General features: G+C 36.9%; 1 protein-coding gene across 3 annotated transcripts in view; it reads left to right on the top strand.

Moving 5' to 3' along the window:
- The window catches only part of LOC124638807 (kinesin-like protein unc-104), a 104,331-nt gene that overhangs the window by 40,908 nt on the left and 50,702 nt on the right, over positions 1-12,721 (top strand). For all 3 annotated transcript variants that reach the window (XM_047175916.1, XM_047175914.1, XM_047175915.1), the window contains exon 3: positions 8,879-9,044. In XM_047175916.1, coding sequence (XP_047031872.1) covers positions 8,945-9,044 — 100 coding nt within the window. In that variant the 5' untranslated portion in view covers positions 8,879-8,944. The remainder of the gene's footprint in view (positions 1-8,878; positions 9,045-12,721) is intronic.

The raw sequence follows: 12,721 nt of genomic DNA, 5'->3' as shown, positions 1-12,721 counted from the left end.
TCCGCGATTAAATTTTGCGCACAATTTCCTTTGTGCGCCAACATGTGTGTAGTCTGTACTCTAGGCGATGAAATTACTGTTTTAATAATAAACAAGATACACTAGTATGTTCTGAAAGACCAAGACTACAATAACGACTAATTATGTAATGTAGGTGCTTAATGCTCTTGTAAGACTATAAGACTTGTAGTACTAGCGTCACGTTTATAAACGTTTTCTCCAACAATTACTAAGATCCTTATGCCCATTTTCACCAACAATCTCTTAATCTAAGTGCCACTTAGAATAAGGGCTCTCCCAATTTTGACATAAATAACTATGGATAAGGGATACCTAAACTTTGGTGAAAACGAAATTCTTATTAAGTGTTCCGTAAATGCTCTTAGGGGATCCCTTAATTTAGGTATTTGTTGGTGAAAATGGGCATTAGTTACCTAAACTTAACCCCACGGGCAAAGACAAAGGAACAACTAAATTAGTTCTTAATTGAAGCGGTGGAAACGTTTGTATCTAATTAAAGCCTTATTTGAAAATTGTGCTGACATTGCTACTGGTTGCTATAGATATGTTTAGATATTTCTATTTTAATCGTGTTCCCTAAAGACGTTCTGGTTGTCTTGAAGAAAATGTATTGATTCTTTCAATGTTGTTTGTTTCTTAATTTCTTATTGAGATAATACATGAAGAAGTATGAGGAGACACACGTTGTGTATTAGTATTCTGCACATATGCATATTTCTGTCGAAGTCCTCTCGCGCAGATTTTAACTTGAAACGGGAGACTTCTAGGCCATAAACATAAAATTGAACCATCTTCTCCACGGACTAAAGCTGTTTTAACGATGTGACGTCTTACGGGGATTGTACGCGGCATACAGCAAACTGCAAAGTTGCAAATACCGCACAAACAACGTGAAGTTTAGGGCAACAAACTGGGAGAACACCTCAATTCTCTGTAGACGGAAACTTTCGAGCAACTGCAACTATTGTCTGATTAGATTTACTATTAGCGAACTTGTGCGCAGACCGTCTCGAAAGACCAGACTTTAAATTGCTCTGATTTTGTAAACAAACCAATCGTAATTTATGAAATTGAGACGATATTTTTCTTCCTTACAGTTTTAAAAATAAAATGTTGACAACAGAAAAATATTTAAGAATTAAACTTTTCTTCGACGGAGCAGCGAAGAAAAATATCTTGAAGAACGTCCCGTTAATAATATATTGTGAACGTGGGCGATGCCCGAGGCAGTAGGTTATGTCACTCCAGCCCCGCCAGTCTAGATACACGCTCCCAGCTAGAAAACTGACATTTCATTAAGCTCTTTGTATTCAAAAGTACGTGAACCTTTTAACACCTAATAGGAAAAACAAGAATATAATTGTCATTGTTTGTGTTGTGTTAGCTGTTGTTTTGGATTGCAAGCGCTTTCTAATAATAATCACAGGGACCGTGACAATAATATGCCTTTGACCCTTCAACAGGATATGGCTAAGCTTCAAAATATGTATTAGATACAATTAAATTATCAGAAACAGTGTTCGCATTTATTGTTGCTTCTACTATTTTAAACCTATTTTCTATAGCAATATAGCTTAATCCAAGTTTTCAATACACAAAATCCGCAACAAAGTTCTTAACATGAAAAAGTTTCAGATGAATTTACACGTCTATTACGTTGGACGTTGTTTTAATTGCTTTGCCTTAGTAATGGACTTCCAACATGCGAAGGCGTGACTTCACAATTTAATTGTGTTTTTGTTTTATTGTTTTTAGATTAAATTTTTGTACACAAGGCCTTATTTTAAAAAGGCAGACGTCTTTTATTCATTATTTCCAAAAAATACACGGTTTAGCCTTAAGACTTTTTTTACTTTGAAGTTTTACTGTTCTGTCTCCTCCCGTTTAAACATGGCCGCCGTGAACCGTTTTGCGTCATCAAATATTTGGATTACCGAATGTCTCGATCGGTTGAGAACGTTTTACGTTTCTATATCAGGGAAACATGGAGGTATTCCGCTTTCATGGGCTTGAATCCCATTGAGAATTGCGAGGGAGGGCGTTGCGTTTGCAAGTACTTCAATTTCATACCAATATTTGTTACTGAACCCCTCAGGGCGGTGCAACGACGCAATCAGACGTCGGAAATCTGATCTCGTAATGTATAAATGTGCAGTAGGTGAGCAATGGGATTGTTGGATGCGTGTCCCGTGTTCTGCTAGCTGAACATAACAAATATTTTGTTCTGAAATTGTTGTTTGCGTTTGTTGTTTTCTTCCTTTTTGCAACAATGTTTTGTGCGACAACTAAAGGTTGAAGATGTATTGTTTGATTCCCTGTTCTTTGTAAAGAGCATATTTTGGTACCTAATGAGGGGACGTGTAACTCCATGTCTTCTTTTGTAAAGGATAACTTTGCTATAGGAGAAATATTACTAGATACTTGATCTGTAGGCGTATCGTTACTACACAGTTCCTAGGCAGACCTCGCCTACGCCTTCTTCAAAACAACGCGTGGTAGTTCATCTCTGGTTTTAATTTCGCGTTTACGGAAAAACGCTTCAAGAATTTTTTTTCAGATCAAACTATGGAAAAACTGACAAGTTAACGTGCAAATTTTGACGCTAAGTAGTGTTTATTTATGTCGCTAGCGTGGGTTAGGTTTTAGCATAAGTTATTTTTAAACCTACGTTTTATTTTTTTCTATATATGTAGCTAAATAATGGGATGGTGTAAATATCGTTGTCTGCATATTTTAGCGTTCAATTTCCATATTTTCTAAATCTGAATAAAACCTGTCTGCCAAAAAATACAAAGGGTCCAAATTTGTCCCTTAAAATATTTTGATTTTACCTTGAAATACTCAAAACAATCTCAGAAATTCTACTTGGGTACATAGATACTAGACCGCAGAATCCTGAAAGTAAATAAATCTCGAAACTAATTTCTGAATTAAGAACTTAATCATCGTTTAGAGGTTGGATAGCTATTTATTAAGTGTAATGAATATTTACGTTTACTTTAAATTACCACAGTGCTAATTTATCATTCATAAAGCACTTGAAATAAGGCTCGATGACTGTGTGTTTAGAACCCTTTTTTATACAATCTAAGTTTAGGTCTTATTAGTTAGGTATATTTATTCGATCTGAAGTAGTTATTACCAGATTTTTTGCTTTAAAGAGACAGTTGTTATTTGTTTTGTAATTGTGTTATTTCTATGTATATCCACGGGTAATATTGACTGTTAATATTTTTCAGCCACTGGCTCTCGCGTGATACAACAGCTTTAGCCCACGTCAGATTAAGATTGAAGGCACCCGTTAACCCCATTCACGACCCCCACATCTTTTGTTCGTTCTAGCGCATTGTTTTCTTATTTCACGTCTAATCTAGCTTGACTGTCTTTATTACCTTCATTAAGGCGATTTACTGGCTTCTAAAAACATTTTCTATCCAACTATGATACTCAGATCTTAAAAATTGGTTCCTAAAAACCATATTTATTACAGTCTTAGCAGCTAAAACCTATTCCATGTACTTATTAAATCCAGACCTTGCCAAAAATCACATCTATTATAGAGATAAAAGCTGTAAACCAAAAATAAAATCCATGTATTGTGTCAAACATAATAAGATTTATAACGAAGCGAAGATCTCATAGAAGGATAAATACAGCTTCTTATTTCGCACAAAGAAAATAAATTGGGAAATCTGGTTAAATGTCATGGTTGTAATGAAGAGCCTTGATGTTCTCTGTATGAGAGGCTAACTAACCCTTTGGTCCATTATGTCGACATGAAGAGGAATTCTTTCCCTCTGTGCGTTGACATTGAAAACCCGACTGCCTGGGAATTCGAAGGTCTGTTTGATATACTCGTAAAATACTCACGCGCTGTTGAATCCACGCATTTCGAGTTTGTTTGAAAGGGTACCGAATTTTCAAGGTCGCTTTTGAAATGTTGTGTTGGTGTTTTGGAATTTTATTTAAATCACACAAAAAATAAGAAAAAAACTTGCAAAAGATTTTTAACCGACTTCAAAAAAGGAGGTTCTCAATTCGACCGTATTTTTTTTTTTTTTTTCTTTCTTTGAAACGTAAATTGGACATGACACGAAAAAAATATATGACGTCTATAAAGTTTCTTATACGCTGGAATATGTTTACATTATCCTGTTAGAACAGTCTAGATTGGTCTTGGACCTTTATCGTCTAGAACAAAATTTATTCTATGTCCAAATTAAGTAATCTACAAATATGATATTGCATAAAACCAATAACATGAAACATATAAAAAAGGTGCTCGAAAGAAGGTGACCCGATGCGTTTGGGGTCCTTTCATAAACAACTTTTATGACTGCGCTACGTTGTAATGCGTGGCCGAAAGACATTCTGCCTAATATGGAAGCGGTAACAGTCGGCATTGCTATTTATTAATTGTATTGGCTAGAACATCTTTCATGTATGTGTTTTTCAAGAAATAAGCAATCAATAATTAGGTTTCTAACATAAGTGATTTTGCTACTTAAAAACGTTTTTCAGTAAAATGCAACAACATTCTAAACGATACCGGGCTTCGAGAATGTACCAACATGCATTTACTCGGCGCCCGAAGCAAAGAGGCGTCACCTTTCTAGAACGCAGGCATGCATACATAGTTGCGCTATTAAATCACTTTATACTAGGCATCTTAATTAGAAGTAATCTCAGCAATTGTGTTGTCTTGTCAGCAGTAGATTACACGGGTCCAGATATCGGTGCTAGTTTCAATCGATACAGTTAATTGCGTCACCGCTTTCAGCTTCGCGGTGTAAGTGCGTAGTTTGTCTGGTCCTTTGACCCAAGGCTCGCCAACGCAATGATTTATGGTGTCTACTGGCGTCAGTGAAACCTTTTCTTAGGGCCCTTATTTTCGTTTGGTTGTGATTCTTTATTCTTTGGTCAGAACCTTAAATCTTGACTTATATTGCTTTTGGTTCTTTAGGGGCGAATCAGCGTCAGCCTTTGAATTTTAATTATACGTGGGTCGTAGAGCAGATAATTCTTTCCGACCTATTTACCAAGGTTGGTTAGAAGTCATATTCTTTGCGTACATTACGGTTCCATTTTAATTGCCGGTATCAAAATTCAAGACAGATCACCGATCAACTTGATCAAGAGTTCTGGAATCAAAGCGTACGTGCCTAGAATTATCACAGCGACTTCCATTCCAGGTTTGGTCGGCCCTTTCCTCTTGTTTGCATTTTCAATTAGACCCTGCTAACCCTTAATGTACTTTGTCAATATAAAATGTTTATTTAGACGACGTTGCCATAATTCATCACGCCCTAAGCTTTTGAGCAAATAGCTTCATATGTGGGAGTGTAGGGGAGGCGGAGACTGCGACGAACCTTAACTAATACGATTGCGTCGCAAAAGGGTTCTTTTCAGCGGAGACGTTTCCCTCGAAGGAAAAATTACATGTTCGGGATGAATATTTTAAGTAGCAATTAGTGTGAATTGAAATACGCTTGGTCAGGTATCGGGCAGTTGGAATAGTCAGGTTAGTGAGGTTTGTGTTATTTGCGGTGTCGGGTGCGCGTCAGCCGGGCGCGCAGCGCGGCGTTAGATCGAAGGCGCGGGGGCGCGTGGTGCGCATGCTCCGCCGCGGGGTCTCCGGCGAGGCGGCCGGCGGGCCGCAGTCGCACCGCGGAACCGCACGCGACGCGCCATGTCGGCCGGCGCTGCTACCTGACCGAGCAACCAGCTCTTGGGAAAACAAACCTTGTGAAATCGCGATTCGGATCGTCGCCATCGGTCGCAACCGCACGGGGATTCGGGTAAGTCCGTAGCGGATCCGTTCACGCCTCATCTAATCGCGCCGAGTGCAGTGCCCAAGGTTAAAGGCTTCCGATGTGCTTTTCCCGGATACCGATCTGCGATCTCGGAGGGTTGTAGGTGGCGCTAGTGCGCGCGGTGAGTCATCTCTGCGACACGTTTTTTCATGGCCGCCCCTTCGATCTCGCGTACGATGCTAGGCTAGCTGAGGGTCTGGAAGATGTCGGTTGCAGTGGATGTTACGTAAGTGCGTTGGTAGTGCAGTGGCCGTGGTGGCCGACGCTTTCGATACGCTCGGTGCGCACTCGACCGCGGCCAATTACAGCACGCGAGGATCGTTTTCAGGAAAACATTCACCATTTTGTAGACGTCGGTCGCGGGACCAACTGTGAATCCAGTGATGAACGTCATGAGTCCGTACAATACTGTGCCTTCTGTACCGCCGGGACATTACAGTGAAATCGTTACATTGTGCAAGTGAATACAATTGGCTCTTTTCGTTATTGTTTGTGCTGCGTTTTATAATTACATAATCGGAGACACCAAAAGAGTAGGTAACGGTTTTATTTATTTACTAAATTGGTTCAATAATTCAATGCAATTGTTTGCACAATAATAAAATAGAAATTGTTTAAATATTGAACTACATGCAAAAGTGAATGTTTATTTGACTGCAATAAAAAAATTATTTTGATTGTTACAATATCAAAGAAAATAAACCAATATGAAATGTTTTCTTATTATTTAACAATGCATAACGAGTATTATGCACAATGAACGCACAGTTCTTATGCAAACTGATTTCCTTTTATGGTCAAGCAATAGTTACCAAATAATGTAGGTAAATAAAATTAACTTGACATAAGTCATACTAACATAATACCCTACTTATACCATTGTAGGGCAAAAAACGGATCAGCTGAGAACGCACGCGCCACAGCCAAGGCGCATGCGCGTACCGTGACGTATAATAATTGAGCATCAGTTAGGAATGTCGGCCACGAAAAAAATAAACCGTAATACAGCCATTTGTAAGAAACATCTTCAAAATATAATGATGTTTTTAGACGTTGGAAAATCAATAGCTGTGTCGTTAAATGTCGATTGAAGAAAGATTTACTGTTAGCTAGAAAACTTGATGGAAGTTGATGAGTAAATCAATACAGTTTTGGTGTTAATGTTGAGTAAAACTGTATGTTTTCTACGTATGGTGCAAGTTTATATCCTTTGTGATTAATTGAGGTTTTATAGCACGTTTATCGAAAATCTCTCTATTTATTTTCTGTTAAAAATGAATCATCTTCCTAGTCAACACTTATCTCAATAAAGAGTTTTAGTAACCATGGAATGTCTTGACATTTTTTGACCTCCAAAATCTGTGACTTGTAACTGTGCTGTAGTTTTCGAATCGATCGAATTGTAATAAGATACAATTTTTTCTACACATATCCAATATCTGCATGTAAATTGTAAAAAAGTGCCATCAAATCGATTTTCCTTAGTACCAGAGCACCAGTTCTAAAAACTTGGAACGCCATTGAAGGGAATGTCTTAATGACGTCACGGAAACATTTCCAGTAATTCCAGAACGTTGGATAATTGTTATTGCTCGTGAAATCGCCTAGAGGAGTTAGCATTTGCCTTCCAACCCTCCCACGCGACAACGTCATTATACCACGACTTTATTCCTCCTTTAAGCGAATATTCTTCCCTATTGTCGACTTTTTTATTTTATTTGAATGTTCCTCCACCGGATCCAAGGACCATTTAGGGTGCTTTTCGGTTTCTTGAATTAATTGTATTTCATGCTTGTTAGTTTTGGTCCTTTTGATAACGTTAGCGTCTGCCTTTTAAGAAATTTGTTGCTTTCTTCGTTTTACGCTCTGTATATTTCAAGTTTTCTAAATGCTAAATTAATAATACAAGTCGTCTTTATTCTTTGTTTAATTTACTGCAATGGAGGCGGTATAGTAATAATTTGAAACACTATGCGGTTTAAGTTGCCTTGTTCTAGATTGCTCTATAAAATAAGGCGAAGAAATCGCAGTCATAAGGCCGTCGATTGCACCTGCACTATAACGTTTTAATGATTTTCTTATTTGATACTATATAAAGCATAATATAAATGTAAAAGGTCATAAACTGATATGTTTTGTCCAGCCCAGCATCTAACGGTTAATTTTGCTGACACTTTTGACCATAATAATGAAATCGTTCATACAAGTATTAAACCTTTTGATAACGATAAAATGTAAAAAACTTTAGAAGCTAGATCAATAACAGAATTTAATCTAGAATTCTACTACTTTAACACAGCAGATGGACGTCTGAGCAACACGGGTCGATGACATTACATAGGGCGCGGTAGGTTACAGACTGCGTTATAAGATTATACAAATTCATGATTAAGATAACGATGTTAATGTAAATAAACTTTGAAATAATGAAGAATTTTCTTTACGGTTTTGCCCCACACGAGTATTAAACGTAATGAAGGACAAAAGTATGATCGTGCTTACTATGTTGATACTAATGTTAGATTCCTTGCAAAGTTCATCGTTCGGTATCATCTATTTTCTCTCAACCTTCTCTATTGACCGCTATTGCCCCTAAGTTCAATAGACGTGTGACCTACACACGAAAGATAATCCTGAAAGTATTCTCACCCACATTAAACTAAAGTTGGGCTTCAAACATTAATTCTTATAATCTCAGACAGTTTTTGTGTTTAATTTTGTTTTACATTTGCTCTTGTTGTATTTACTTTTACAGTGTTATCTTAGTTATTCGAAAATGTAATATCTTCTGAAGGACTGTTATTATTACATATAGTCTCGAGCTCTCATTCATTAATGCTATTCTGCACTCGTTATTACTTTTTGCACTCTGAATTTCACCGTAAATATAATAATTGATTCCTTTTCGATAGGCCTTTTTTTGGAGCTTTGAGGCTTCTTATACCTACATGAAGTTTTGATTAGTATATTCTTTGGTATACAAAAACTTCCATCTACAAAATAACTTCTTGTGTCCACATACTAATCTTGGTCCTTTGTTCCAGTTGTAAATCCGGCCCCGTACCGATGCACTAGTGGTTGTGCCGAGCGTACAAGAAGCCACAGCCGCCATGTCGTCGGTAAAGGTGGCAGTCAGGGTCCGCCCCTTCAACTCCCGGGAGATCGCCCGGGAGTGCAAATGCATCATTGAGATGTCCGGGAATACTACAGGTAAGATTGTCTTTATTAATAATGTAAAGTGAATGAGATTCTGAGAGTTCATCAAATCTAGAAAAAAGGTACCATTTTGAACAATACCTGATACATATTCTGTTCTTGGAAAAGGAATGAAAGCAGAATGAAGTATTTAAATAAGAAACCCATCATGGCACGGTTATGAATCTGTGAAACAAAACTACAACAAAGCTTTTGATAAAGATAGCAATAGATAAAGTGCAAGTGAGGCACGATTAAAAATAATTTGCAATTAAAACAAACTAATAATAAATATTGCATGCATTATAACGTGTTCTGGTTTCCATATAAAATATTGTTGTTTATGGAATTATATTTGTTTTATAGGCGTTCCCAAAGGGTGTATTTTCGGCCCACTCCTACAATTCCCACAATACAAATGCTATCTTATACATAACCAGCACATGTTATCAATAATACACTTATGTATTGATCCTGATTACATCGGCTTTGTTGAGTACCATATCGTTTGATTTACGTAGACAATATAACATGTTAAGCTTTGATAAACTGGGGTGTAATGAGCTTTTTGTGGTATAATACGCAATCAAAATATCCAAGTTATTATTCAAATATTGTAAGCGTCATCACACTGTTGAATTTATGATGATTAGGGTTTCATGTTGAATTGATAAACTCGTTGAGATATTGATAAAGGCGAAACTTATGGGTTTCCATACTTATTAGTCGGCAGAGGTCAAGATTTAATCTCGTTAACAAAACCAGGTTCATAGATCTAAGCACATACTTTTATGTTATCAATCAAATAGATTAGTTCAAAGAAAACCACTGAGCTCCTTAATATCTTAAAGTCAACACTTGAAACCTTCAGAGGTTTTATTTGCCAAGTCACCTTGGAAGGCTTTTAAATTAGCCACTGGTCACGCAGCCCTTGATAACGAAGATTGACTTTTACATTGCAGTAAAACCCCGCCCTTAGTTACCTATAAAGTGAAGAATAAGAGCTGAGGAAATATACCTAGTGAAAATTGATAACCATTTAAGAGAACCGAGGGAAATATCTTCTGTTAGAAGTAAAAATCTTGGGATTATAATTAAAGAGTGAATTTGAATTTTAGTTTCAATAGACGCAAAAGGTAATTACGAAGTACTTTCTTCAAATATAAGTTGAAATCTCTGAAAATTAATTGTGAAGGTAAACCCATTTAAGTGTTAAATGGCTGGTAATAACATTGCAATATTAGAGTTACATTGAAAATATAAATGAGCTTCATTAAATTTTAACGCATAATGTGCCGTTAAAATGAATTTTCTGCGCTCCATCTACGTCTGTGAAATAAAATAACGCTCTTATAAATTTCGATCAAATTCAATGCCATCTAATTTGATAAAACTCTTTCAGCGATATATTTTATTCTTAAGAAATATATATATATGAAGTATTGGGTACAATTCGGTCTTTTAAAATGCGCAGTACGGTGCGTGCGTGAGGTGAGGTACTGGACTTAGAAGGTCGCGAACGAAACCTTATAAGGGAGGAATGTCAGCAGAAATCAATGGAGCTGTTTACTAATAGGCCTGTTAAGTCAACAGTACCAGCTAATATTACTAATCTCACTTCAAAAATTGTTAATACCAACCTAGGATAAAACAACAATTATTATTCTGGCAGACAAACTCAGCCTAGCCTTGTCGAAAATACTCTAACGCAAAATATTTGGGTCAAACCGACCTTAAATTCTTCCAACCACATATTTGTTGAAGTGAACATACTGCGGCTTTCCTAACATTTCATCTCTGAATAAGTAACAACCTCTCAACAGAATTTATTCTAAAAATATAATTGTAATTTTCGAGGGCTCTATAGAAACATCTCGAGGGAAAGCCTCGCGCTCATGTGAAGTGCTCCGTACTTGAACTGTAGCAACTTTTAAATTTATTACCCTGGCCTTACACAATTTAATATGTTCTGTTCATTGGATATACGACTTTGGAATTTAGATCCTAAAGGTCATTTTACTTTGACCCGCTGCTACAAAGAATTTTCCGCTCCTCATAAATTACTTACAGTGTAAGCCAATTTTGTTAGTCTGAAAACTTAGTTTATTCAAATATTCATTGTTAGTTAAACAGCGCCTTTACATAAACATTGCCTTTGTTACTTGTTACATTAAACAATGAGAACAAATAAGGTATACACAGTGGTTTGTTGTTGTTTTATTCAATTTTCTGTGCACTTCTAACAAGTGTTAGAAAGTTATAAATTCGTATTGTGATCTTTTAAATGAACGTCGATACATCCTTGAGAGGGAATAAGATCATGGTACTTCATTATGATGAAGCGTCTCGAACAAAGGATGATATGTACATAATACGATTGTGATTCTCATAATTACTTAAATGGAGAATATGTCGAAGTTAGCCATGTTATTTTGCGTTTCTTTCATTTGATTCGTTATTCACAAGCAAAACGTAGTAAGAGATACTTTCTCTACTACCTCCTCCTTATTTTAGCCTACAAATTCGAAACCATTCTTAATTCCTTCACGTTTCTACCCTGATGTTTATCCTAGGTGTGAACGGACTGTAGTTTGGTACCAATTACGTCTATTAACAGCTCGGCGCCTCCGAACGCCGTCACAGTCGAGGTAGCTCCCATTTCTGTGCTCCTAACGAGCCCAACCTCGTTAGTGCTAAACTAGAACGTAACGTACATGAAATATTAACGTTTCCCTTTCGGTAATGGTTTAAAAACTGCTGAGATGTGTATTGAGTGTTTTGGTATTTCGATGTTTGTGTTTAGAGTGTACGCTATTCGAAATATGTCGCTAGTTATTCGAGACTGACTTCATCAATAAGCAAGGAATCTTCTTTAATTTGATAACACGCCATTCCTGATAAATAACAGACGTTATAAAAGATTGTCATGACGTGTATGAAAATGCAGTGCGCCCACATTATCAGTTAGTTTCAAGTTCATTGTCACGTCTCCACAACATGGGGTGTTAGCGATGGCGTCGGCTCGTATAGGGCCAAACATGACGTCACCACATGCGTCACTGAGCATAAAGCTTGGAATACCATTAATATGCATTAGCATGAACATTGTAAAAGCTTTCGCACCCATCTACTTCTGCTATATCAAAGATAGCGTTAAGTTATGGTTTTGCTATATCACCTTTATTTATTTATTTATTTATTTAAAATACTTTATGCACATTGTACAACGGCGGACTTAACGCCTTAGGCGTTCTCTGCCAGTCTACCTTAGGGTGGTGGTGAAACAGAAGTGGTAGGTGCAACACAGTTTGAGCATAAGTGCAAGAAAATAAAAATAAATATATTTATGTATATATAAATATAATAAAAAAATATATATATATTACTGAATCCAAGAGAAGAAAGTGAAGAAAATGAACTAGTGTAATGATTCCGCCAACTTGCCATGGATGTGACCTTTATCATTTTCTATTTAAATATTCGCATGATTAATGAAAAATTCGAAGGAACGAAACCACACAATTCCAGATATTGAGCCCAAACATGACTCACACCAATTCTGCAAAAAATTGCCCTCGTGAGTTTGACTCATTTCCAACCCTTGCCGAATTCGGGGCCAGGTGTTCAAAATCTGGAAATCGTTCCGCACCTACGGGCCGAGTTCCGTTCCCATGCGTTTCAATGGCCTATAA

Source organism: Helicoverpa zea, chromosome 18 (assembly GCF_022581195.2).
Source record: "Helicoverpa zea isolate HzStark_Cry1AcR chromosome 18, ilHelZeax1.1, whole genome shotgun sequence".
Classification (NCBI taxonomy): Eukaryota; Metazoa; Arthropoda; class Insecta; order Lepidoptera; family Noctuidae; genus Helicoverpa; species Helicoverpa zea.
The sequence above is the reverse complement of the archived record's forward strand: the minus strand, read 5'-3'. Positions and strand labels throughout refer to the sequence as shown.